General features: G+C 41.8%; 1 protein-coding gene and 1 long non-coding RNA gene across 3 annotated transcripts in view; one reads left to right on the top strand and one right to left on the bottom strand.

The window, feature by feature from the left end:
• The first annotated feature begins 88 nt into the window (after window positions 1-88).
• On the top strand, window positions 89-26,168 carry LOC143843794 (uncharacterized). The gene is made up of 4 exons (XR_013233692.1): window positions 89-251; window positions 921-1,117; window positions 1,630-1,780; window positions 25,286-26,168. It is a non-coding gene; the product is annotated as an uncharacterized LOC143843794 (long non-coding RNA).
• UBE2D1 (ubiquitin conjugating enzyme E2 D1) overlaps window positions 2,465-27,467 on the bottom strand; it is a 39,782-nt gene continuing 14,779 nt past the window's right edge. The window contains exons 2-7 of one of the 2 annotated variants that reach the window (XM_077350415.1): window positions 17,730-17,793; window positions 17,607-17,638; window positions 10,672-10,749; window positions 9,279-9,384; window positions 7,163-7,256; window positions 2,465-5,341 (exon numbers count right to left, since the gene is read on the bottom strand). In XM_077350415.1, the coding sequence (XP_077206530.1) occupies window positions 5,296-5,341; window positions 7,163-7,256; window positions 9,279-9,384; window positions 10,672-10,749; window positions 17,607-17,638; window positions 17,730-17,793 (420 nt within the window). In that variant the 3' untranslated portion in view covers window positions 2,465-5,295. The remainder of the gene's footprint in view (window positions 5,342-7,162; window positions 7,257-9,278; window positions 9,385-10,671; window positions 10,750-17,606; window positions 17,639-17,729; window positions 17,794-27,467) is intronic. The other variant, XM_077350414.1, reaches the window with a different exon arrangement.

Here is a 27,467-nt window from a genome sequence, read left to right as displayed (position 1 = left end):
GTTAGCGTCACAAGGGCGGTGGGCGGGGACAGCCTGGTCGCGTCACTTGCCCCGCCCTCCCTAGGGAGAAAGGGCGAGAGAGCTCAAGACGGGTTGTGACGCATGCGCACTGAGCGAAAGAGGCAGGGCGGGAAATTCGTCGACATTATGGCAGTCAGAACCACGGAAGGTAGACTGAAGCCCTGGCCGAAGAGCTGAGCCTTCATTCTCTGTGGCTCAGATAGCTAAATTGCAAACTTCTCGTACGTTTAGTAAGTCCTTTCCTCCAAGTTTCCCGTACGCACAAAATACTAGTTTCCACCGCCCTGTAGACTCTGTGGCGTTCTCACCTCTATCATAGATGCAGGTGGGTCGCCGTGTTGGTCTGAAACAGCAAGACAAAGTTTGAGTCCAGGGGCACGTTTAGGACCAACGACGCTTTAGGCAAGGTGTGAGCTTTCGTGTACACAGCACATTTCTTCAACCACACAAAAGTTCAAGGTGCCCCTGGACTCAAACTTGTTTCTCATCTATCGCATTACCTACAGAAATCATAACAGCAGTCTCCATTAATTAGGTACTTTACTCTTGCCCTGTACCACATGCAGCCCCTTTAAAAGACTTGAATTTTATTCTAATGTAAGCTTTCTTGAGTCAAGACACAAGCACCCTTTGCCAGATGGTAAAACGTCAAAGCCTGGGCGATGTACGGAAATGTAACACATTTTTAAAAAGAAACATGTATTGTGAACTATTTTTGTGGTGCCACGAAAAGGCCTTTTATGCGTTCGTGGTTTCCTTCAGTTTTACTCGGCATTCCCATTGGCTGAAGTTTTTCATTCTGCGTATCCTCTCACTATGCACATGCCACAGCCTGTCATTTCTGCATGGATTTTTCTCCCTTCCGTTTTCAGTTTATTTTCTCTTTGCTGTTTCTCCAGGTTTCTGAGAGTGCTATTGCTGCAGTATTTCCCCATTCTTTGCTCCCAGGGTGTTTCTGGCTAGGGCAGCTCAACTGCCTCTTCCAGCTAGACTGCACCAACAAGCTGCTCCCTGGACCACTTCCACCTCTGCTAGAAAGTGGCTTTCCCCCACCCCCACTTTGTGAAGCAGAGCCTGGCCCAGGTGTGGGGAAGAGGTGAGTTGAAGATAACAGTGAAGTAGAACCTTGATTGGTTGTCATGTTTATCACTTGGTGTGTTCAGTACTATCTTTCATTTTGGTCTCTGGGTAATTGCTAACTTGCCTAGAATTAAGTAAATAGGGCAACATGTAAATGTTGAAGATTTATATTTTTCTGGGAGAGTGGAAATATATTTCCCTTTGTCTGGGCATTTTTAAAATAAGGAAATTAGTTCTAGTATTTTAGAACCCTTAAAGCTGAAGTTAGCAATTATGTGCCAGACTGCTTCCCAGGTCACCTCTTCCTCTGCCCACTTCCCAGCAACTAGTCTATGTTTGGGTTTGTTTCTCAGCAGAGGCGGCAGCAGCCTGCGGGTTGTCTTCCCTTGATGCTTTGTGAAGCACAGCAAGCCAGGAATGCAGCGGCTGGGAAAGGAGGGAAGGAGGATCTTCTTTTATTTGCCAAAGGGAGGAAATGGCTTCATTACATTTTTGATTACAACTTATACAGATTACCTTCCTTGTCAGTTTCTTTTCAGAAAAGACTAGCATTCAATTCATGCTAGACTTGTCCCATTTTTGCAACAACAAAGGAATTGAGTTTCAAAATCGATGGAGAGAGCCATGAGGATTAAAGGGTCTACTAAAATGGCTACCTGATAGTAACTACGGATTGTAGGTGGGTATTCTTCTATTTAAAAAAACAACACCTTGCCTGAAACTGAGCAATAGGGAGAGACCTACCACACAGGAAAAAAACCCAAGCAGCTCACAATCGCTTTCCCTTTCCTCTCCCCTCAACAGATACTCTGTGAGGTAGGATGAGGCTGAGAGAGCCCTTATATTACTGCTTGGCCAGAACAGCTTTATCAGTGTTGTAGAGAGCCCAAGGTCACCCAGGTGGCTGCATATGGGGGAGCACAGAATCAAACCCAGTTCACCAGATTAGAAGTTGGCGCTACACTAAACTGGCTCCCAGTCCCCATTGGATGTGTAAAGTACAGTTAGTCTAAATGTTTCTTCCTCTGGAAGGTGTACTGTGGAGAAGATAAGGTCTGGACATATGAGGTTCCCTATCACAAAGAGGGTGGGAAAGCCTTTCTGTTGTTTGACCTCAGAGACACCATATACTGAATGCATTTCATTTTTTCAAATCTGTTCAATACCCATCATATTCTGTATCAGCAGCCTATACTCCTTGCTCCATTGACAGCCAGGAAGCCTCAGTAAGGAGTCTGTATTGTTAACAAGTGAAGGACAACAAGCAACTGCTGCTTGAAAACTGAGAGCCAATGGTTCCTTCTCTGAGTCAGTCAAAAGGGAAGCACAAGGGAGGGAAAAAATAAACCAAGACATGCTCCAGTTTCAAATCAAATCTTTTTATTTATTTTTTTCCATTCAAGCCTCAGCTGACATCTTTAGGCAGAAAAATATCACATCAGAAGTAGCTAGAAAGTACGCCTTATTTAACATTAACTAGAATGACTAAAGATTACACTTCTGAAAAGGTCAGTGATAACAGAGATCCTTTGCTTTAGTCATGCCAATCGTGCCATGTGAGGAATATACAGAGTATAATGGGATGGCTCAGGAAGTGCCCCTTGCTAAGGCATTGTACAGTATAAAGTAGGATTTGGTGGGAGGGACTGAAGCACAGACAACATTTAGGCCACCATAATGGAAGCACCAGGACTGAGCAAATACATGAGAACAAAGAACCTTGGAGTCAGATTATTCAATAGCAAAGAAAGAACATTCACCCGGGAATATAAAATGTTCAAGTGGGAATTTCAACACCCTTGGTTACTGAAAGCCATAGTTCATACCAAGCCCAGAGAATCAAGTAATTACATTTAATGGTGCCGTTGTATTAAGATTATCTTGAGAGTTCCATACGAAAGTCTCCAAATGGCAGTTTTAAATGACAAGGATTCCTGGCTGCGGGTGGAAGAGAGGAGAGAGAAGTATGGCTTCAACACGCTTGCCTTTCAAAAAGCTCTCTAAAGAAGGAAGAGTCAGAGGCTTGCTGACCTTTTTGCTCAGCCTGAAGACTTTGCATTATGGTAAGTAAATTCCTTTTTGTATGATGCATACTCCAAAGCATAGTACATTTAAACAGTTTCAAACCAGCCTCCATATAATTTTCGCAAAGCAGAAGATTAAATGCGCTTTCACTGAACAGGCATGCAAAATCAAAGCTGCCAAATTTCATAGTCCTTTTTAAAGGATTAAGGACTATAAATTCTTTATTCTGGGACAAACATAATAATCTAAAATAGACAAGGTTTAAAAATGTCTAGGAAATCAGTCAATCAGAATTCTTTGCCAGCAGTTAGAGTTAAGTATTTATTGACAAAAGTGATGAATTGCCTTGCCTTGTAAGCTATGGCATCCCCCCTCCCCCCTTTTTTTTCAAGTATAGCAAAAATCATCTTTTACTGCATGGGAACACTTATTGGGTACTTTGCAGAGATTGATCTATTTCACAGCAAGTCATGACACTTACACAAACAATGTAAGGATTTTTCAGTGCTTATTTCATAAAGCTTCCATCTTAAGAGAGTTGATTGTATGCACCAAGGTAAAAACATACTAAACACTCGATTACCTTTATGTACAAATGCTCAGTACAGATTTCTTTCGTAGGCCATGAGGGCTTCCCAAGAAGTTTAAACATTTGTGTTTTTTTTAAAAAATTCCAGTAATAGGAAAATAACCACTGGGATGCTTGTCTTACTTCTGCACATTCCAGTTATTTATGTGCTTTTTGTTCGTTGGTATAGCAAAGTAACTATAACTATATTCTCTTCACCAGAAGGAGGTCAAAATGGGTCTACGGTGGCAAACTTCCCATTCAAACAAGCTGTATTTAATAATTACTGCAGCCACAAATTAAAAAGCCTTTCATGAGGATGTAGTGTTCCGAAACTACAAACGCTTTAGTTTTTAAAGCATTTTTGTTTTTAAAGAACCTAACTGGCTGTTTTCTCCATACATGCATGGTGAAGTTTATATATAATTGTTTAAAAGCATTAAGAGTGTGGAAGTTTGCGATCATAGTACGAGATCAAAATATTGTTACTGTTGAGGGAAGAAGCTTCAGTGACACTGACACTATTGATTGAAGCAAAGTATGGGGATTAACCATTTTGTCAGTCAAAGTCATTCCAGCAACTCAGATCATACACAATACGACACATGGAATAACGCGTATAAAATTGTGTAACAGTTTCTGTAACATATTCAAGAATTTGCAGCAGTTTCAAACACGCAGGCCTCTTTCTCCCAATAGCAATTCACATTATTTAACAATATTTTGATCTTTGCAGAGCAAGCACATGTAAAAAATGTGCAAGACTTAAAGAACAGCCAAGACAAGTAGTAAAAAACACATTTTATTTGTATGGAAAAGCTTCAAGTCAATTTTGTTAAAAGGTCAGAGATTATATTGCCCACGTGGGATAAAAAAAAAGTCAGCTGTGAACAGAATAAAATTAGTTACATTTCTTTCTACAGAGCAGTGCAATTAGTTCACATTGCAATAAAATTAAGTATGCAACAGAATCAAAACCAAGTGTTTCCTCATAATCGGCATACTGAGAATTAGAGTGCAAAGTTTTGTTTTAAGTCTATCGGTTTACAGAATGTTCCTTTAGGAAGGAAAATGTCTCTCATTTCATAGCAGTTGTCTTTCATCAATACTGTGCAGAAAATCTAAAGTGAGTTGACTTAGACGGTAAATAAAATATAGCCTATACAGTAAAAAAAAAATACAAATTATACAATGAACTAAACAAAGAATGAAATTCAGACAGACTTACAGGACCAACATCTCAAAGACACACAAAGAATATTTTCATGTAACACCTAGTTTTTCAGCAAAAATAATTTGGTTGCTCTACAACTGCATTATGGATCTTGCAGGCTGGAGATGCAGATGTCCAAGTATCTTTTTAAAAAAACCCATAATAAATGTCTTTTGCAAAGCATACAAAAAGGATAAATACTCTTATCACAGTCTTCAGGTTAAATTTCGTAGTTATTTCCTTGTTCCAGAAACACATTTATACGGGTGAAAATCAAAAAGGGCCTCATGGTACACTGAAACAGTAAACTGTGCTCCACTTACTTCTAATTTTGAAAAAACCCTAGAATTTACAGTACTCTGGTATATATGAAAAAAGTCTTCAAAGTTTACATTGCATATTTCTGTGTCCATTCTCTTGCATGTCTGTTGTATCTGTTAAAGAGAGTGATGGAAAAAATATTCACAGTAATGTCAACATAGATAAAATGTACCGATTTCGACAAGCTATTTCTACTAGTAACTAATTATCTTGACAAGTTGCATTCTGCGTTTAGCATATTTCCTTAGAACCCAAGTATGTAAGCAGACTTAAGCAAGATGAGTAATGGTAGACAGAAGAACTCCAGCCCAGGCAAAAAAACCCCTACAGGTGTTGGGTAGGAGGTGCGGTACTTGCCAAGTCAAAGAAGTATGTAGGATGCAAAGTGAGAATGGTGCTACTGGCTTTCAGAGAGAGAAGCAGTGGGGGAAAGCAGGTGGGTACCACTAAAGTTTACAAGAACACTAGTCTTGCAGGCCACCAAGGGTGCAAAAACCTGTTGCTGGTCCCTGAAAAGGGTTCACAGCTGGTTGTTGTCCCAGGGGCATACAGTGAATGTGAAGATACATCCATGGTGTTGCTTAAGACATGCCTGCAGCATAGAGAGCATGCCAGACAAAGATGCGGCTAGCCAGTGTGGTGTAACGGTCAGAGTGTCAGACTAGGATCTAGGAGGCCCAGGTTCAAATCCCCACTTTGCCATGTAAGCTCATTGGGTGACCATGGGCCTGTTACACACTTGTAACCAAATCTATCTCACAGGGTTGATGTGAGGATAAAATGGAGGAGAACAACAGAGGCCACTTTGGATATTCACTGGGGAGAAAGACAGTGTATAAATGACACCCCCACCCCATGCCATGTTTATGAACAGCAACATGAGACTATGTAGAAGCAGAAGCATTTTACAGGGAGGATAAATATGCAAAGGGAAACTGAGCAAGTGACAAACAAATGACTGGAGGAAACAATTTGGTAGTAGGCGGCTTTGATACAGTGATCCAACACCTATCTCATGCTGCCATATTGTACTCTTAATCTCTTCTGATGTGACCTAACCCACAATATGGTAAAGGAAGTTTACCGCCTGAATGGCAGGAACATCAAGTAAATGGACAGGCTCATTCAGTGTTGAAGTAAATTCCTGACCACAAAAGCTTACCAAATGAGGGAAGCACACAGATAAAATATTTACCTTTCATAGCATTGGGAGAACAGAGCCTTAATGCCAACCAGGCCTAAATATCACTGCCTCAATCTGATCACAGATATAATGCCATTCAATTTTAAGACAGTAAACCTAATAGGTGGCATAAAACAGCTGAAACCTCAAGTTCAGTATAACAAATTTGTATGGAATTACAACAGACCATAGAAAAGTACACCTCATCTCAAGTTCAGTTTGTTTGAAGACCACAAAGAGCAGTATGTGGAATTACCTTCCCCAAATGGTATAACATTTCAAGGGGTAGATTTTTAAAGTTTGGCAAAAGGAGTTTGTTATCTAGGAAAATCAGCAAGTCACACACAATAAACCTGTAATGTATTGAGTTAATTGGGTTAAGGTTTTTTTTAGAACATGTGTCTCTCTCACTATTTAACAAAACTACCACTTCAGAGTTATAATTTGTGACAGTAAACTTCCATATACATATGCTGTTTCAGAGCAAGACAGAAAAGGGTAAATTATTCTACAGAATCTGCTGCTTTAAATTTAACAGTTGCAGAGTAGAAATATACTGTTTAGGGCAAGAATAGAACCAAATTAGCAGATATCAGAACAGCATGTTAAGGTCCTGAGACAGTAGACTTGCAAATTTTGCTGTGGATAATGACATTGCAGAAAAACACATTGAAAGCATAAAGCAGAAGAGGCAAAGAGAATAAGACAGCAGTCCACAATCTTTTTAAAAAAGTTATGTTCATATACTTACTTTTCCTTGTCTGACTTGTAGATTTGTGCAATATCTGGTACTAAAGGGTCATCTGGGTTAGGATCACAAAGTAAAGAGCATATGGACAAGAGAACTAGATTTGAAAAAGAAAAAGCAATTAGACAATGACGAGTAGAGTCAGATTCAAATGGGTAGCCGTGGTAGTCTGAAGTAGCACAATAAGATCAGAGTCCAGTGGCACCTTTGAGATCATCAAAGATTTATTCAGGGCGTGAGCTTTCGAGTGCAAGCACTCTTCCTCAGACTTTATTGACGCAAGTTGAGTATAGTAAATAAAGCCAAGAGGTACTATACTGTCATTATTTAACTTTATGAAATTATGACCCTTCTCTTAAATGCAGTAGTTCTCATCCAAATACATATGCAGGCCCACACATTTAGATGGCTCCTTTCCACTTCTACAGATAAGGACTGTACCCTCCCCCAATTAGTTTAAGGAAATGGGCCACAAGCAGTCAGTTGCTTGAATTCTACTTGTCCCTTTGCAGAAGTTACTATGTGCATGCCTATGTGTGTGTAGGGGGGGGAAGGGTCCCCCATGAAAATACAGCAGATATGACTGTTTAAGGCCTACCAACAATAAAAGCAATAAAAGTATCCCCACCATAAGCTTCAGAAACAATGCAGTAGTTTCAAGATGATCTGATCAATGTATGTCTGATCCAATGAACTGTGAACAGAACAAGTTTACTGCCTTTCAACACCTCATAGTGGCCGGAAATTAAAGGAATAGATCTCTACTGCTTTTCCCTGCAGCTGCCTGACTTCTCTGAAAATGTGCCCCCAAGAGTCAGGGACCAATGGTCACAGAGCTGGGCTGGGGGGAACTGCATCTCAACGGGCCATGAGCAGAAACTAGATTTGCTTGCATTAGAAACGTGCATTGGCTTTTATTTTGTGAATGAAACAACAATTCATACAGAAACAAATGGGAAATTTCTGCCATATCCTGCTCTAATTAAAGGCCCCATGGCCATAAGGAACAGCTTCCTAGGAGAGATCTGTTTCTTAAACCTGTAGATCCACATTTCATTAGATCCAACCCAGCATCTTATTTGGCCAGGCACTTTTTGAACATGCATTGGCCAGGAACCCAAGAGCTCCTTTGGGAAAGCCCCAGATGTAGTTGGGATTTTCAATTTTTTCCCCTTTGAAGTGAAACCTTAAAATCAAACTGCTTTTGAAAGTGAGTTGTTGCCAAGTAGAGAGCTTCTGCAATAAAAAGAGGTACACTTACCCCCACCCCCTATGGAACTGTTTGAGCAAAATTTTATGAATGTATTAACCCCTGCAAGTCATCTTTAACATTAAATTAGTATTCAGTTACTTGGCGGTTTTATGCAAATTGTTACAAATGTCACTTCAGTGTGCAAAAATGGCTTCCTAAGACATACCACTTAGGTTAAAACATATCTGAATTCTGAAACATTCAAGAACACAACCCTATAAACACCTTCTTCCAAAGCAAGGACCTGGCAATACACTCAAGCATCTTATTCTCAGTGAGCAACCATTATTAATAACACTAGAGATGCTGCGATGTTACTCTGTTTTGGTTATGGCTTTGGTCTACAATTTATCTTCTTGAAATTTAAATGGGAAAAAAATTGTTCACTGCATTTAGGAACCGAGGCAATGATAGCTCAGGTCTTGAATAGCCTGTTACTTCCTCTCGGCAACTTTTAAAATTTGAGGTTCATAAATAAGGAATTGTCAGTTGTGTGGAAAGAAAGGGCTCCAGTGTAAACTTGCCTATTTCTTCCCCTCCATACACAAACCATGTTGTTGCAGATGCTTTTTGGCTGAAAGGTCACAGGGCCAGACCAATAGATGAAGATTTTAAGCACAGGTGGATCACCACTAAAATAGAACAGTTTTCTTTTGTTGACAGAGTGTATGAATCCCTTCCCTGCACACACACACTAATATCAGAGCAGCAGTAGTAATACAGAATAAGTTTCTGCAAAAGATTTTGTGGAAATACCACCAGCAGCAGAAAGCATCTTCTATTACCTAAATGTTACAGCCATACACTATGCGGGGAACAAGGACTTTAGCCTCAAGCAAGCACAGTATCCTTTACAAATAGGGTTACCTTTAGATACAGTCAGAGCAGGTGACCACTGGGACCTCAGGATATCAAGACAAATACTCCCATTACTATTTATGTTTGGATGATATATTTTTGTTGTGAATGCAATCTGTAACAGAAGAATTGCGAGTAATTTATCAGTGTTGGAACCACACGCACATTCCCCGTATTTTATTTCCCCATCTGACATCTCTCAAAGCACCCTGTCTTGGCTTTATAACAAACAGTGATACATTCTGTTACACAATCTGCTACTAATACACAAGTAAGAGCAGATATAGTTCTGTTCCCTGGGTAAGATGATGTAAATTTGCCTTATGTTAAATGGGCTACGTAGAACATGATGATCCAACCCTTCTGGTACACTGAAATAGAGAATAAACAGCCACACAAAGCACTTTAAAGCTTACATTGTCATCTACCTCCCATAAAGCACAATCTTGGAAAGAGCTATGAATAAGATGTGTATGGCAGCTACAGTAAAGCCCATTGCAAAATTGAGATTTCTACAAATAAGATCAGCAATCCTAAATCTTTTTGCAGGTGCAAAAAATACCTTGGAGCAATGTATGTAAGTCAGACAAATGTTTTCAGAAGGCCTTGACCAGTGGTTTTTGAACGGAACCCTGAAGAAGCCTAGAGTTCTTGGGAAAATTTGCCAGGGTTCTTCAGCAAGAATATCAAGAATTAAAAGAAGCTTCCTGCAAAGACAATGTGCTCTCCACTGGAAGTTTTTTCCCCCACAATGTGTAGCTGCAGAAGAGCTTGGGATACATTCTACGGTTACAGCTTATGCAGCACAATGATAAGAGTCGAGCAGGCCTAATCCTGATCCTACATTTTCATCCTGTGCAAAATGCAGGGGTTTCATGCCATATGGAAATGGCTCCTCAAAGCTAGAAAACCATTAATGTAAATTAATTGTACACAGCCCAAATAAACTGATAAATACAATGAGCTGGATTGCCCTTTAAGTTGCATAAACAGAAGCATGGTGCCCCCTTCCCACTGCAGCCCAAAATGCTGACTTACAGCCTGCCACTAACCCCAAGAAGAGTCTGAGAGCTATTAAGGGAGTGGCAAAGGTGAGCATACCAATCAAGCCTCTTTCTCTTTTTGATGAGAAGCAAGACATTTCATTTTATTTAAAATACTTTATCCCCAAACTCTCCTTTTTAATGCACTTATTTAAAAATAATGGGTGCTAAAGTCAAAACAGTACAGCTGTTGTCCAATGCTCTTAGAGTTGCAGTACTCTGCCCAGCTCTCTTCCTTGAATGCTTCCTCTTGCTTCAGCTGTCCTCCAGGATCGATCCTTGTTTAACTCAAACAACTACTAACCAGCCTCAAATCTTAAGACATGTAAACGGCACCTAGTTTGTCACTAAACATTTACCTTTGGTGGTTTGAATGGGTAGTCTGTCGGGAAATGTACCGTGAGAAAAAAGACTCCCCCTTGATATGCGCTGTCAGGCTGAAAAGCAAGCACATGAAGAAGGCAGCTCTTTCAGACAAGGGATTTTGCACAGAAGAGTCAATCTGAAGACTGTTTCCCATTTGGGGGTCACCAGAACATTGTTCAAGTTCAATGCCTCTGTGGACGTCACCATGAACTGCGTTACAACAGACAGAACTACCGAAAAGTACTTGGGAAAGAAAACTGAAATTGCTAGCCAGGTAACATCCCCAAAGGAGTAGCCTAGTACACATAGGGGATGCAAGTTGAACTAGAGCTCCTACGTTACAGTATGCAACTGCCTCTTAACTTTAACATCCAAACAGAGAGTGACTTAAAGATCAGTTTTTTATTTGCAGGTGTATTTCTCATTATTTTTCAGCTACTCAATTTAACTACGATAACTCTTCAAAGCAGTCAGGAGATCCAGAAACAGGATGCACATGGCACTTTAGTTTTGCGAGAACAGTGTCAGTCAAACATAAAATCAGAGTCCAGTAGCACCTTTAAGACCAACAAAGATTTGTTCAGGGTGTAAATTTTCAAGCACAAGCCCTCTTTGTCAGACTATGATCTCCTTACATGACAGGAATTCACAGTCTGAGGAAGAGTGCTTGCACTCGAAAGCTCACGCCCCATATAAATCTTACTTGGTCTTAAAAGTGCTACTGGACTCTGATTTTATTGTGCTACTTCAGACCAACACGGCTATCCATTTGAGTCAAACATTATCTTTAACTGGAGAGGGGGAGATTGGAAGAAGGAATTTACTCAAGAGAGGATTAATCTATGGGAGAGACAATGCATGTTTTGAGGCTGGCTGATAATGATTTTGTTGACTGATACAGGTACCACCCACATCTATTTCCTGCTTCTAACATATTACCATCATAGGATGGTTCAGAAAGTAGTTCTCTTTAACTGGCCTGTCTTGAGCATCATTGTTTCCTCCCACATTTTCCCATTCTGCTTCAAGATGAATCAGTCACCATTTGTTGCAGTTTCATAAACCAAACTCAGCAGTGCTATCAAAAATAGAAAATATGGAGGGACTTCTCACCACTGCAGAAGCTAACTGCCAGGTATATATGCAAACAACAAATATTCCACAGCAGGAATCACCAGTGTGGTGCTTATGGGCACCATGGGCTTCCTAGAATACTATTCCGGGTGCTTGCCAAGTGGTTTTAAGTGGCTGAGGCGAGGTGGGACTTTTGCCTTGGTAGGGCTTCTGATTGGACACTGGAAATCCACTGGGCTGTGCAGATTTGTAAAAAGGTTGCTTTGGCAGCAGCTGCCGCCACCACAACTCAATTAAGGTAGGCTGCAGCAGCCACTGTACAGCTGGCTCTGCCTCCTGTGGCAGCCATTTTGTAGCTGGACTCATCACACAGTCTCAGTTTTCCAAAAATGCCCATGGGCTCAAAAGGGCTGGGGATCTCTCCTCTATAGGAGGACTAGGCCCAATCCTTAAATAGTTACTCAGTTCTCAATGACGCATGTTTTCATGATCTTTACATTTTCCCGGCTTTGCACAAAAACAACTGAAATGTTGTATCAAGAAGAGCAGAAATCTGTAACCTGAGTAGATTTGGCAACTAATTTCTCATTTTGAGTAACATATTCAGAACTTTTTGTTGTTCTGGGAGGGAAACTACTGGAAAAAAAACTGTATACTCACAGCCCCTAAGGTGCCAGAAAACACTGCCCACATGTTTGCAAACATACTGTCATAGCCATAACAACTGGAAATGTGTTTACTTGAAAGAAATGGAACAAGTTTCTCAGGAAAATGAACTGTTTACCTCTTACCCTTGCTTTGCAATTTTTTTTTTTTGGTGTTCCTGCACATCTGCAGTATACAAAAATTCTTGCTTACAAAATTCTAGCAACATAACCTGCTACAGTATATAACCAGGGAGTTTTTCATCAGAAGTGGAAATGCACAGGAATTCTAATTTTAACACTGTATGTAGTACACTAGAAGGGCTCAACAGTAGGTACCTTGGAATAGTCAGTGCCCACATAACTGGTGTCCAAGTTAAAGAAGGGCTCCCTGCATCCATCCAGGCTTGTATATCTAGCCTAGTACTTTTTATGAGATTAATACAGCCTTTCTCAATCTCTTTACACCCAGGAAACTCCTAAAGCATTCTTGAAGCTTTGAGAAACTCCAGAAGAGGCATGATTGTGCAAAACTTGGGAAACTTAGCTGAGGTTCCTCTCCTTCCTACCCCCTCCAGACCCATCACTGGCCATTGGGTGTTGCGGGGGGGGGGAATGGGTTGATTTTAAAATATTTACAAAACTAATTAGCTCCCACCCATTCAAGAAAACCTTCCAGGTCCATCAAGAAATCCCAGGGCTTCACAACCTTGGTTGAGAAAGCCTGGATTAATGGCTAAAGCCTGTGACTCTGACCAGAGACATTAAGACTCAAACACCTGCCCAGCCATGATAGTCATGTGGGAACCTTGGCCCATTCTCTCTCTTTCCCCTAACCTAATTAATAGGGCTATAGAAATAATAAAATGGGAACAGGAAACTATTGATACAACGTGATGAGTTTTAAATGTTTATCTCCGCATCAGGGCAATATAAGTTATATTTCAAGGCCATATATGGTCTGGGCCCAGAGTACCTAAGGTGTACCATCTCTGGTGGCCAATCAGAAGTCTTGCTGGATAAAATCCCTTCCTGGCCCCATCTTCTTTCTTGAAACACTTGTGTCTGCAGGTAACATGTTGGGGACCCCTTGCTGTATTTAGTTCAGAAAACTACTACACATTAGTGTGGAAACTGTTAAATCACCTAGAAAATGCATTAGACAAGGATGCAAAGCCCTCTAGCAACCTATTTTAGGCATTATTTTAACCAAGTCAAATTATGATAAATCTTGGGGTAGTGCCTGCACGTTTGCGCCCATGCTTCCCCCCGGCTTGACTGATTTGGCCGCCAAAGCCGCTGATTGCTCCCGGTGCGGCGAGCACTGTGCCACAAGGGGGAGGGAGGCGCACCTGCGCCTCCCCCCCACCGCAGCCTGGTACTGAGGGCTCCACGGCCTGCGCTTCCCACCCCAACCGCGCTTCCCCCCGGCTTGAGTGATTCGGCCGCCAAAGCGGCTGATTGTTCCCGGTGCAGCGAGCACCGCGCAGCGGAGGGGGAAGGGAGGCATGCCCGCTGGAGCACCCGCACCTCCCTTCCCCCCTCTGTGGCCTGGTGCCAGGCTGCAGCCTGGGGGTTGGGGAACACTAGGGAAGGGTATTCATTTTGTAATGACTGATAAATGTTGACAGAAAGGACTACATGGTCCGATTTACAGATTTCTTCAATGGAAGCTTTCTTGTCCAATGCTGCATTAGTTGCATGGAGTGAGCTGTAATTTCAGGTGGTACCTGGAGGCTGCTAGCTTGATAAGCATGTAAGATGCACTGCCTCAGAGGCTTACTTATCACTCGTCTAGACATTTTCTGTCCCTGTTGTGCAGGCTCACTGAAAAGAAGAAAATCCATTTTAGAAAACTGATGCCATGCACCTGATGTAAATCCTGAGGGCACTGCAAAGATCTTGTATGTGCCTTTCCTTTTTCTGGAGGGGGATGGTTTTGGGCAGAATGAAAGCAATGATATTTCATGAGAGCAGTGGAAGTATTGACCTTTAGAATAAATGTTGGATCTATTCTTAGGACCACTTGTCTTTATGAAAAACACACAGAGACCTTTCTTGGGAGATAGGAAACTCCTGATTCTGAGACTTTTCTCTGTGAAGCCACAGCTACCAGAAACACAACCTTCATTCTCAACCATTTTAATGAAACTTCTCTCAGAGGTTTAAATGGTGGTTAAGTGAGTGTCAAAAGGACTGTGTGTAGTTGCCAAGAAATAAATTAATGGGCAACTGGAAGGTTGACATGGGCTACTCCTTTGAGAAACCTGACTGTGAGGATGTCTAGATATCAAGGAACCATCAAGTGGTGGATCCACGGTAGCCAAGGCTGCCACTTTTTGACAAAAATATGCTACACAGACAGGATTGTGCAAGAACTCCAGGATTTGGTATGAGGGAAAATGAATTTAGGTGTTTTAATTTCCTCTCCTTGGCATAAACCAAAGAGAGTTATACATTCCCAATACAGAAGCTCTAGAGAAGGGATTTCTTACCAGGGACCCACGGACTGCCATGAATCTGTGGGAGCTCTGGAGGGGGTCCACAGCTTTCCCCCTCCTGTCTTAATGGACTCAGCCATAAACTAGAGAACTGGTCACTTCCATTGCTCCTCCTTTCCTCCTCCCAAGCATGAGTGCTTAGGAGGGGCAGAACCTGCACGGCTACTCCCACCTTAAACTGCCTCCTGTCTCTCCCCCCTCAATCCTCCTTAAGCCTACCTGTTAATGTGGGTAGTGATGTCACTTCCGTTGGCATGGCACTTATGGGGATGTGGCAGAGAGGCATGGCCAGCTGACCACTTCTGGGGCTCCTTGAAGCCTGAAATATTATTTCAGGTGCTCCTCCATGGTCAAAAGGTTGAAAAGGGCTGCTCTAGAGCAGGGGTAGTCAACCTGTGGTCCTCCAGATGTTCATGAACTACAATTCCCATGAGCCCCTGCCAGCATTTGTTGGCAAGGGCTCATGGGAATTGTAATTCATTACATCTGGAGGACCACAGGTTGACTACCCCTGCTCTAGAGGCTAGCATGATGTTTGTGAGCCCTGTAAAACAGCCTAGCTTTAAGAGTCTTTTTCTTTGCAATTTCCATGCAGTCAGGTATAGCCGTGTTGGGTCTGGGTGCCACAGTGACCCTTGTTGAAGCATGTCCAGACAGGCTGGAATCTGCCAAGGATTCCACTAATGCTAAAAACCACTTTGTGTGGCCAGTTGGGGACTATGCCGATTTGGGTTGCTTTTTCTTGCCTCAAATTCTTAAGCATTTTGAGGTTTACTGGAATAGATAGAAAAGCATAAAGGAGACCTGGTGGCCAGAGGGACTATTAGGGTGTATGATCTGTTCCCTCTATGTGGAATCTGGAGAAAAACCTGGGCATATGGCAATTGTGGTCTGAGACATAGAGGTCCAATAACTGGGTTTCTAGAGCATGTCACAATCTGAAGGAAGATCATATTGAGACTGTTCAGCTGTTGTTTGCTTAGCTAGGCCGCTAGCAAATTTGCTGGCCCTTGATGTGCTCTGATGATATGGACTTGAGGCTCTATTCTGACTGACACATGAGACAAGCTGATTTTGTGTACTGGTTCTAAGACTTGGACCTGCCCTGCTTATTTACTGATATATTGTTTGTTTTTATTAAGACATGATTGCTCCTAATCATGTCCTGGGACCTGGCTAGAGAGAGTATGATTGCCTGGATCTTGAGAAGGTTGATGCTCATCTTCCTCTCTGCACAGTTTCAGATATCATGTGCATATCTTCCCTGAGAGATTACCCCCCAAGCCTATCAGGTTTGCATCTGTAAATACTTTTATGTTGGGCTTCATATAGTCTTTGACCTTGAATATACATGGCCCTGTTAAAGAGGATAGGAAAGAGCTAAGGGAATATTTGTCATCTGAAGGGTCTCCAGCTTGAAAGATCTCAGGAAACCCAGCAGAGGATAGGAGTAAAACCACACCCAAGGAACTATGTCCAGGCAAGTGACCATTAGGTTTTGCGGTCTTGTTAGACTATTAAACATGAGGCTTCCTTATTCTGAGTGTCTACCATTACCCTAGCCACTCCACCCTCAGATGAAGTGTGTGTGGGTAGAAGTAGGCCAAAAGGAGGACTTTGAGGTATAAATAAATAAGTATAAAAGTGCTGAAATAGAACTATTAGCTGCCTTCTGCTGCACTGTTGGTGCTTTTCTAAGCAGCTCCTATAAAAAACAAGGCAGAAAACTGAAGAAAGTGGATGACCCTGCATAGGAAACAGGAAGTCTGGAAGAATTTTAGACCTGCCTCCTTGATGAACAGATGGGAATCACCCATGATAAGATGTGCTCCCCCTCAGAGTAAGAAATCAATAGAGTTTCATGGTATTAAAACATCCAGCGCTTGAAAATGCAGAAAGTTCCTTTTGTGCAGCTCCTATTTTCTTTATTTGCATATTAAATAACTCACACCAATATGGTTCCTGTACAAATCTCTCATTTTATATATAGTGTTTAACAACAAAAACTATGGTGTGGACCTTTTTATTAGACAACTAATTTTTTGTGAATTTTAAAGGAAAACATCTAGAATTCAAAACAATTTCTAACATTTTTGTACCTTTAAGGTTACTTTACCCCCCCCCCCTCCAATATGGCATACCATGGCAGAATAAATATAATTCAAGTTGTTAGGAAAGGCTCTCTCTCTCTCCAGCAGACTTAAACATCATTCTCTGGGTCAGAGTTTCCGTAATGAACTCCTAGGGTATTTCTTTTATTCTGCCACGTTGAATGGGTTGGTGACAGAAAAATACCCCAATTACAAAATGCATAAATTTCTATGGCTTAAAAAAAAACAGGTGATTTTCTTCTTGTACATTGAAAGAAAACTGCAAAATAGTATCTGCTTGTACTTTGGGGATATTGTCACCTGTACAGGAGTATACAATGTTCTAAGATGAAAATGTTCTATAAGCAATTTTTCTCTGCATCCAGCCAGAAAAGTCCAACAATGGTAAGGAATACTCCTCCAGGTACTGGAGAGGGCTGGACAACCAAACAAAAATGACAAAAAGAGCAAATTTTACTCTAAGTCTAAATTCATGGCTACTGTTCAAACAGCACACCTAAATTAATTCTCAGCTGCAGATAGATACGCCAATTAAGGCTTACTTTATTGGAGAAGAGTATGTAAAAGATTAGTTGAGTTATGTAAATTGCATACTTACAGGTCCCATAATAGTTGCCTGCCAGTGGAACACTGAAAAACATAAAACATTAATCGCTTTATTAAGCGTTTAAACATAATAAAATAGGCAAAAGTATCTTGCCATCAACTATAAAGATCTTACAGTCATCTCCAACAGGTCCTGCTGAACAGTGTGCAGGTGGGTCACGTTGCAGATCACTTAGCTCCTACAGGAAACATGAAAATATGTGTAATGTTACTTAAACAAACCCAAGATTAATAATCCAAATTTGGATCCTCTTTAGGTTTGATCAAGTGCTCCCAAAAGCTACATTCCCAAAATCAACAGAAATGTTAGTGAACAAAGATGACAGTTATTTAAATGTTTCACATAAGGGAACAACCAACCCGTTCAACACCAAGGGCCACAATGAGATGACAATATTCCAGTTCCAAAACCAGTGTTTTCTGATTTGCAGTTTGGTTTTTCAATGCCACACATTTTCAAGTACATGAGATGAAGGCAGGACCAGCAAGAACTTGATGTGGGCAACTCATTTCCCCCTCCTGCACTATTTCTTCTTTCCCTTCCCTGAAAACACCAATACTCTCTCTCCTTTTCCTACTTTCTTCTTGTTCACGAGCCAAACGACCTTTATTTGTCACCATCCTCAGCTTTTTATCCTTCACTCTCACTGGAAGCTCCTCCCCAGAAAAACTCTAGCCAATCTGCACAGTGCCAGGTGAGCAGTGGGGAACCTGCAAGGACTTGTGGAGATAACTCATTTCCCTCTGTATCTCCTCACCCCACACTATTTTCTCTTTCCCTCCACCTGTCAGCCCCCATCTCCACACTATCCCCTTTCTTTTTCTCTTTTCCTGCAACGAAACAGTCTATCATTGATCCCCTCCTATCTTCAACTATGTCCATTTATTTCATTTAAGCCCCTTCTCCATGATAGGGATCCAAAGCAGCTCACTCCATTCTCGTCCTCCATTTTATCTTCACAACAATGCTTTTAGGCACATGAGGCTGAGAATGAATGGCTGGTCATTGTTCCCTAGTGAATACTATAGTAGAGTGGGAATTCAAACCTGGGTCTCCCATATCCTAGTCTGAAACTGTAACTATTACAACATACTAGCTTTCAGTGAGGTAGCTGCTGTTGAATAGTGGCAAGTAGCCAGGCCCAGGTGAGATGTACAAGTCATGTAGTAATGAAAGACCAGGTGCTTACTGCTGGACTTGGCCCTAATTATTTCTCCCCCAAAGGCCCAAAAATGTCCTGGAAAGGACCATGCCCCCCCCCCCCATCAGTTATTGATATAAACCAAGTTTTGAAGACTGACAGTACCATTGCGGCCGCCTAGCAATGGTCTCTGAGGACATTCATTCCTTAAAGGTACAGGCATTCCTACAGTTTGGAGGTTTTTAGCCTCATAATTTTTTTAAAAGATTTTCTACAAACCTGGAGCTTTTCTCAGGTTTGTAAGAAGATCTATCTGGTCTGCCCATGCCCCCAATCTCTAAGATTTTAAGTATCTACATACTTGGTCACACATCCCTACCACATTCAACACAACTGGAAAATGGATGATCTTTAAAATAGGAAGCTTTTAGCTTTTCTTTAAATTATCATTCTTGCCACTAACAAGATAAACGTTCCTGTATCACAAGCCTCAATCCAATCCAAACGAATCAATTTCACTGCGTTGTTAAGGATATATTTATGTCCCATTTGAATCAACAAGAACTGAAAATGATGAACAATGAATGAATCACAACCAACATATTACCTGTAATATTCTCATAGCTGATTTCCAAGGATGCTCAATGACACAAGTTCACAAAGACTTTTCTTAGACAGTTTATCCATTTGCATATACCATCAACGACTCAAAACAGAAAGAACCACCTCCCTCCCTCCCTCCCTCCCTCCCTTGTTTACAAAATCTTTCTGGCCTAGTTACTTGAAGGTTCCCCACCACCACCGCACACCAACAGGCATGTTGATAAGCCAGCCGCTCAGTCTAATACAGCCTTTCACTTTTAGTTCAGTTTCCAAACTTGAAAACATTTTAGAGAATCTCCCCCCTCCCCCCCATGAACACTCCCCTGTCCTTCTTTCGAACTATACATATCTGGATATACTAGTTCCCATGTTGCTAAGCTTCCCGGATTGTTTCCTTGACCTTCTACAAAGAGTCTTAAGGTCTCACCCAACCACTTGCAACTAATTTTATTCTGAGGAACCAGTTGCATGCCAGTCCAGAGAGGTCATTTCGGTATACACTTGTCCAGAGAAACCAATAGCAAAATCTTTTAGAAGTGCAGTTCCCTTTTTAATCCAAGTGCTCAGGTTTCACTGAGAGGGGAGAACAACTTATCTATGCAAAGCCTAGATATTGCCAGTCCAAGAGAGGATCCACAAGTGTCAGATTTCCTAGTGTCATGAAAGTTAGAGCCAGCAAGCGCTTAAACAAAGCCGTGGACTGCGGGCGGGAAAAGTTCATCTCTTATTGCAGTTTTCAGTCTCAGATGAAGCCAAACCACCTTAAAAACCTGGCTAGTTTAAATATACTCACATGCCTTTTCCTGCTTTGCTTTCTGCTGGGTTAAAAGCTCAGGCTAAACAACCCCTTCATTATGCACAAGGGAAGAGGTAGTTTATAATATGCTGGTGCTTAACACCTGCACAAGCAAGTGCACAGGCTGCCTATTAATACGATATTATACAATGATATTATTGCTGGAAACAGAACACGCAGTTAAGAGACTCTGCAAAATACAAGAGGGGTAACACTGAGTCCCATGAGGCAGATTACCCCTTTAATTATCTTCAGTAATTCATTCCATAAAAAGAACTGGCGTTCATGCATTAAATTAGGCCTGTATTATGCATACTGTAGCTGGTCATGCCTTAGACAACCTGCACAGGTAGGCAGCAAAAGACCCACATTTAGACTGGACTCAGCACGTACAGGTCTGGTCAATGGAAGGGAGGCCTGCAAGTCGCAGCCAACTCTTATCACTGTAGGATCCTCTATGAGCCTGTGGTGGGTCGCTGTACATAGCTGGCAAGCTGCATTCAGCACAGTAGATCATGCCGGGCAGGTTTATACTAAGGTAGTTTAATCGTGGGACAGACATAACCATAAGGCAAACATCTACAGGTTGGGCTGTTATGAATCTGTTCAGCTAAAGGTTATATGTGCAAAAAGCCTTTTGGCTCTTCTATAAGCAGACAAGCCTCTTGTGGATCCCCATTAAGCAAAGAGCCCCCATTAATGGAAGAGAATCATAGGTTCCAGGCCATGAGTTCTATACGAGATAATTTTTTTAAAAAGCACAGAATACTATGGTTCTGTCAGCACCAGCAAAAGAGGCAGTACTGGGCCAGTCATTCAATCAGGATATAAGTGTTACACACACATACAGCAGCAATATGATGTGATTCCCATAGGGAAGACTAAATTCAAAGAGGTACATCTATGTTCCGTGGCATTTTGCTTAACTTGAAAAGGAAGGAAGTGCACCTCTGCATTCAAGCAGCTGACATTCATCCAAACTCTCCCCAGCTGCAATTGAGTGTATTTAGATATTCATATTTAGGAGTATTGCCCAATTGGTCTGCATACCAGTTAGACAAACTTGGTTACATATTTTATATTATTACTAGGGGCCAAGCCCGTTGCATTCAGGAATATAATGGGCATTAGATTGGGGGGGGGGGAGGACTCTGTGGATGGACTCTTCCCCCCCCCCCCCGGGAAAGTCTGCAGGCTAGAGGCCCCTGGGAAGAGAACTCACCGGCAGGGGCAGCTCTCATGCAGCAGGGATCAGCAGCCTCTGAGACTCAGAGGGAAGTGGGAGGAAGAGGGGGTGATCAGGGATAAGGGACAGAAGATGACTGCCTGGCTGCTGGACAGACAAGCAAGCCAGTTAGAGGAGGAGGCACTCAGGGGCGGAACAGCCATCCTGAGTGAGTGTTAAGCTCTGGCACTTAAGCCATGAGACATGCTCCTCCTCTAAGCCCTTACCAGAAATATATTATGTGGAACAGATGTGCTTCCTGTGTGTAACTCTGCCATAATATAATATATTCAGCAAACAATGTTAGTTTTTTTAAAGGGTGGGTGAGTAAAAGACTTACATGATTTGATGAGAAACCAGAGTATGTTTATTTTTTTTATTTTTTTTATGCTGCCACTGACTTTCGTTATGACCCACTGTATCTCCTTCAATTTTATTACTTGGATATTACTAAAGAAAGGCAAACTTGGCTTGTATTCCAGCAAAATGACAGGATAAGCCAAGGACAACCTGCATGAAATAGTATTGATGTTGTGGATAATGAGGAACAGTTTTGGGAAAATGTCCAGAAGCTGGTAGCCTGGATGGCTAAACAACAGATGCCAGCATTTAAGAGCCCCGATGCAGGCCTTTTAAAAATAATAACAATAAAAATCAAGCATATAAAAAAACAATGTGATTAGTGCATACAGATAAAGCAATTCATTATTCCTGAGATTTTCCAATTCTGAATGTAAACTGGCAAAATTGCTATTTTCTTTAAATGAACCTACTGTCCTTTAATTGGATATCTCAAAATGGTTTTGACTATACAGATATAAAATCGGATTTCTGTACCAGAACAGTATTGTGAGGCTGGTTAAGACTCACTATGCTGCAATGTTAAACCAGGGCCAGGGATATTAAAACACAAACCTTTCTCAGGAAGCTCACCAGGGACCTTGGGCCCATTACCAATTCCAGTTTAACATATCCTATAGAGTTGGTGTGATAAAAATTGTACATGCCAAGATCTATGGAGGAAGGGTGGTAAAAAAACAAAACAAAAACAGAACAGATTTTTTTTTTACAAGCAGAACTTTCTATACCAAAGAACTCCGATGTATCTCTTTTCCCCCAACAGTTAGGATAGAATCATAGAGTTGGAAGGGGCCATACAGGCCATCTAGTCCAACCCCCTGCTCAACACTTCAATTAATTTTATTCACTTTTAATGTGTCCACAAGTTTTGGTTTTAATTTGCTTTTATGATATGTTTTTGTAACATTTAACTTGTTAACCACCAGGGTGACCTGACTGCACAGAATCTGAATTTAAATGAAATAAAATAAACCTGTAACAAGTCCAAACACTGCACTCATAATAAATACTCTTACCAAACAATGAAGCAGAAATATAATTTCATCCATGTTTGGGAATATTTTGCAATAGCTGACTTACAGTTGTTGTAAGGTACATGAAAATATGTATGTTACTCACCCCTACCTATTGGTGTAATCCTTTATTTAACATCCAGTAAGGCAGTGGCATACTATCTGCACATCTGGAGACACTTCTGCGGCAAGCACCTGTAGATCAGGCTGCACCACACTAAATGTCATTTTAAGGCACTGGCACTCCACCCGATGTCATCTATGTAGGGATGGTGGTAAGAAGGGCAGTTAAGGATTGGCAGTGAAGCTGGGAGGAGGCCCTGACTGCAAGGAAGGAAGGGAAGATCTCTCTCTGCCTCTTCCCACCCTACAATGGAATGAAAGATGGTGAGAGAGAAGGCAAAGGAGGAGCCTCAACACCTGGGACTTGAAACAGTAGAGAGGTTCTGGCACAACAGCTACTCTATGCAGGGACTTAAAGGCAAAGACTTTAAGGAGATAGCGTTTGGGCAACTGATAAGCCATGCATCTAGCCCATTCATCTTGGGCTGGGGATGTATTCTGAGGCCACATGGGATGTGAAGGTGACAGTATAGAAGTGAGAAAGGGTGTTCAAGCAAAAGCAGAACCTTTGTGTCACAAAGAGTTACTAGAGTCTCATCACATTGAAGAAACTCTGTACAGAATTGCAGTGTGAAGGTCTAATATTGGGAACAAGCACAGGCACTTCATTTATGATGGCTCATGAGATGCAGGAACTACTGGACTCTTCTGCTGGGTTTGCAGGTAACCTCAGGCATCCTATTTTGTGTTCCTTTGATTCAACCAATGCAGGAGCTGCTGACCTGCTAGGTTGTGCCAGTGCAGATAAGCAAAGCATATTGTGGCTGCCAGCTCAAAAGCAACGTGTATTAAGAAGCACCAAGTTGCATCTGACTTACGGCAACCCTATTAACAACCATCAAGTGTCCCATTGCAGCCTCGTTCAGGTCTTGCAAACTGAAGATCACGGCTTCCTTTGCTAAGTTAATCAATCCCTCGCCTATTGAGTGAGGAGGGGGCAGTAATATTCCACCTGGCCCTATTAAGGCTCTGCTTCTGACTTGCTTCCACGTGAACTGCTCAGAGTTCAAGTGAACATCAGGACCTTTCCATTTATGGTTGACTAAATAAAAGGTATAATTAAACACAGTATAGAGTAGCTGTTTATTCTGTTGATTTATTCCACTAAACAAGCCAAAGGCACACAAGGTATTATTCAAGAAGAAGAAAAAAGGGGAGAGGGAATAGCAACAAAGAGTTCTCCAATAGCACAAAACTGCTGAGTGTTACAGAGAACTTCCTACTCAGCCAAGTCTCAGCAGTTTAGTGCCACAGCCTAGCAGTCCTACATTGCCTGGCTAGCATCTGGAAGGCCCAGGTTCAAATCTCTGTTCTGCTATGGATGCTTGCTGAAGGACCTTAGACCAGTCACACACTCTCAGGTTGTTGTCATTATAAAGTGGAAAGAATGATGTCAGCTGCTTTGGCTCCCCACTGGGAGAAAAATGGAGTATAACTGAAGTAAATAATCAGGGCTAGAAAGCAGAGAATTGTTTGTGGAGCCCTGAACTTGACTGAAAGAGTGGAGAAGACAGGTATTTTTAAGCTCCCCCCCCCAAGTACACATAGGAGAACTGATTATGCCTGTCAGACCATCAAGAATACTACAACGTCTTAAAAGCTAGAGCAGGTCCTTCCCATTTTTCCCCACACTGAGTTGCCCACAGCATTACTTTTTTCTGAAGAGCAATCATACTCAGACCTCCCAAGGCTGGCACAGTGGCACACTTGACAACATTGTCAGCAGCGCCTCTGAAGATTCCAAAACTTTGTCTGAGGTGTCCCTGTTTTTCTGTCCTTCTGATAGGCTACGAAGCCCAATCTTATAAGATCTCAGAAACTAGGCAGGGTTGACCCTGGATGGTATTTGGGTGGGAGACCATCAAGGAATAGTATATACAGAGGAAGGTAATGGCAAACCACCTCTGAATGTCTCCTGCCCTAGTGAAAACCCTATAAGGTCACCACAAGTTGGTTGCAATTTGACAGCAAGGAAAATAAGGGAGAGAAAGAAAAGAACCCATGAACTGCATGTGCATTCAGGGTAATTTATGAACCAGGCTACTGTTTCTTTAATGGAAAAGGGCATCCTTTAACAATCAAAGCTGGCAAATTCAGCCAATGGGAAAGGTGCCCAATCATGCAGGGGTTGGAAGCCAGACAGAAAGGTGCTTGCTTCCATTCATCCTGTCAAAGTCAACTGTGAGAGTTCGTGCTCGGCTCTCTTGCTGCCAGGGTTCCAAGGTAATTTGCGAGGAAAGACACATGGATCTTTGCTGTTGCATTTTTACATCAAACTTTGCAATTCATTTGCTAATAATAGTTCTGATCATATTTTACATCTACCTTGAGTTCCAGCAAGAAAGATGGACAATAAATGAAGCCAATGTTATTTTTATTTCTGAAATCCTTATTCTAACTTCTTTTCAGGGTTTACCCCTCAGTTCTCGGGCAGAGGGATAAAAGCATGTGTGTAACCCAGGGGGACCAAAGTAAACTGAAACCCCGCCCTCTGTGAAAATGGTCCCATGGTGCTGCTTAAGGAATTGACAGAGACTATGCACTCCACTAAGAAGCTGCATCCCTACATCACTGGAAGTTGTTCGCGCTAGAACCATCATTTGCAAGCAGACTGTCTTATCCACAGAGAAAATTCCACTGGCAAACCACTGCACACTTATAGTGAAACAGTGTGATATCCAATAATGGATTCTTTTCAGCTAGCGTTACTGACTTGCATCCCTTGGCATGAGAAGGACGGGAGGCTAATATGACATACCCAGTTGTGAAGCTTGAGAATCTAGCTATTTGATGAGTCAAAGATTTAACTACAGCACATTTGTTCTATGGCTGAATTTGTTCGTTGCTGAATTTCCTTGCACGAGTCATAATCCGCTGAAATGCCACATTTGTTCTATAGAGCAAATGTGGCGTTTCAGAGGATTATGACTTGTGCAATTAAATTCAGCTATGAACGGTCAACAATACCATTTTTTAAATCAACTGAACTTTAAATTTTGCCAACTAAGCAAAAACCGTACAAAAATACAAAGCTTGGGAATGCATAAATACCGAGACTGATGTCACTCAGTTGTGCTACCAGAAGGGGGAAAAAGAAGAAAGAGAGATCAGGATTCTTTCACACTTCAGAATCCAAGGTGACACTTAAAAACAGCGTGAATCAAGTTTTCTCAGGCATGTGGAATTCTTTCCAAATGTTTCAGATCTCTTCCAAGCACAAAGGATTTAAATGTCTCCTCACGCATCTGATAAGAACGGCTGAAAGGAATTTTTCTAAGTATTCTCAAATAAAATTTCAGGTATGTGCAAAACATTATGAATTCCTTTGCAGCTGTTAAGAAGAAGTGCTTACAACTGAAGCATTCATAACTGCAACACTGGCTATGGATAAAAATGGTACTCTAAAAAGAACTGTAAATGAGGCATACCACCTCAGGAGAAATGGGCCTGCTCTGGCCCATAGGCCTTGTTCCATCCTGCCCTCCAAGGTTTTCCCAACACCTGGAGAGGCTTTTCTTGGATAAGCACTGCTATCACCTGACCTTTGTAAGGAATTGTCTGTTAGGAGGGTCAGGAAACCCAGCTTTCCTTCCATGTTCTGGGGTCTTGTCTATGTCTCCTGCTACCCAGTGCCTGGTCACCATGGACCGCTCACGGCCTTGTGTGCTTCTGTAGGAATAGTCACTTGCCAACTGCCTGCTTTCCCCTGGCATGGCTTTTAAAATAGAATGTCCAAGATGGTGGAGGTCTATGTGCTATGGGGAACCACTGCTGGCATCCAAAGTTATAAAATATTTATTCAAGGGAAAATGTTCACAAGCAGACTTTTAGCACAGAACCAGCAAGGGATTTAAAAGAAATTGGTAAACACAATTCCTCTGCCCCTCTTTTTACACATGCCCTAAAAGGTAAAGGTAAAGGTATCCCCTGTACAAGCACCAGGTCATGTCTGACCCTTGGGGTGACGCCCTCTAATGTTTTCATGGCAGACTCAATACGGGGTGGTTTGCCAGTGCCTTCCCCAGTCATTACACATGCTCTACTAGATGTTAAAACAGCCTTTCTCAACTTTTTTACCTCTGAAACATTCTTCAGACTTCAAGAAACCCCAGAAGTGGTGTGATCATGCAGAATATGGTTGGGAAGCACAGCTGTGTACACGCCCATTCAGAACCCCCCCCCCCTTCCCACCCCATCATTAACCATTTTGGGAGGAGTGGGTTGACATGACCATATATGGTCATATCACCCAATACATTTCTAACACCTTTTAGGAAGTATACAATTTAACCCCTACCCATTCAGGAAACCCTTCCAGCGCTATCAAGAAACCCTGGGGTTTCATGAAAGCCTGGTTGAGAAAGCCTGTGTTAAAACATAGCACAGGCTCCTTAGCTTAGGATGTTATAGATCTTTGCAGTGTTTCTATTACCTTGCTGCTTCCTCTAGCTCTTCAGGCCAGCACATGGTTAATGGCTGCCTCCTCCAGACCTCACTTCAGAGTTCTGTCTGCTCTGATGGGTTTAGCACAAAAGAGCCCTTTCTCTTAGCTTTCACCTTCTTTTACCCACCAACTAATCAGGTCAGGCTA

This window comes from Paroedura picta, chromosome 8 (genome assembly GCF_049243985.1).
Source record: "Paroedura picta isolate Pp20150507F chromosome 8, Ppicta_v3.0, whole genome shotgun sequence".
Classification (NCBI taxonomy): Eukaryota; Metazoa; Chordata; class Lepidosauria; order Squamata; family Gekkonidae; genus Paroedura; species Paroedura picta.
Note: the sequence above shows the minus strand (reverse complement) of the source record. Positions and strands in the feature narration are given on the sequence as shown.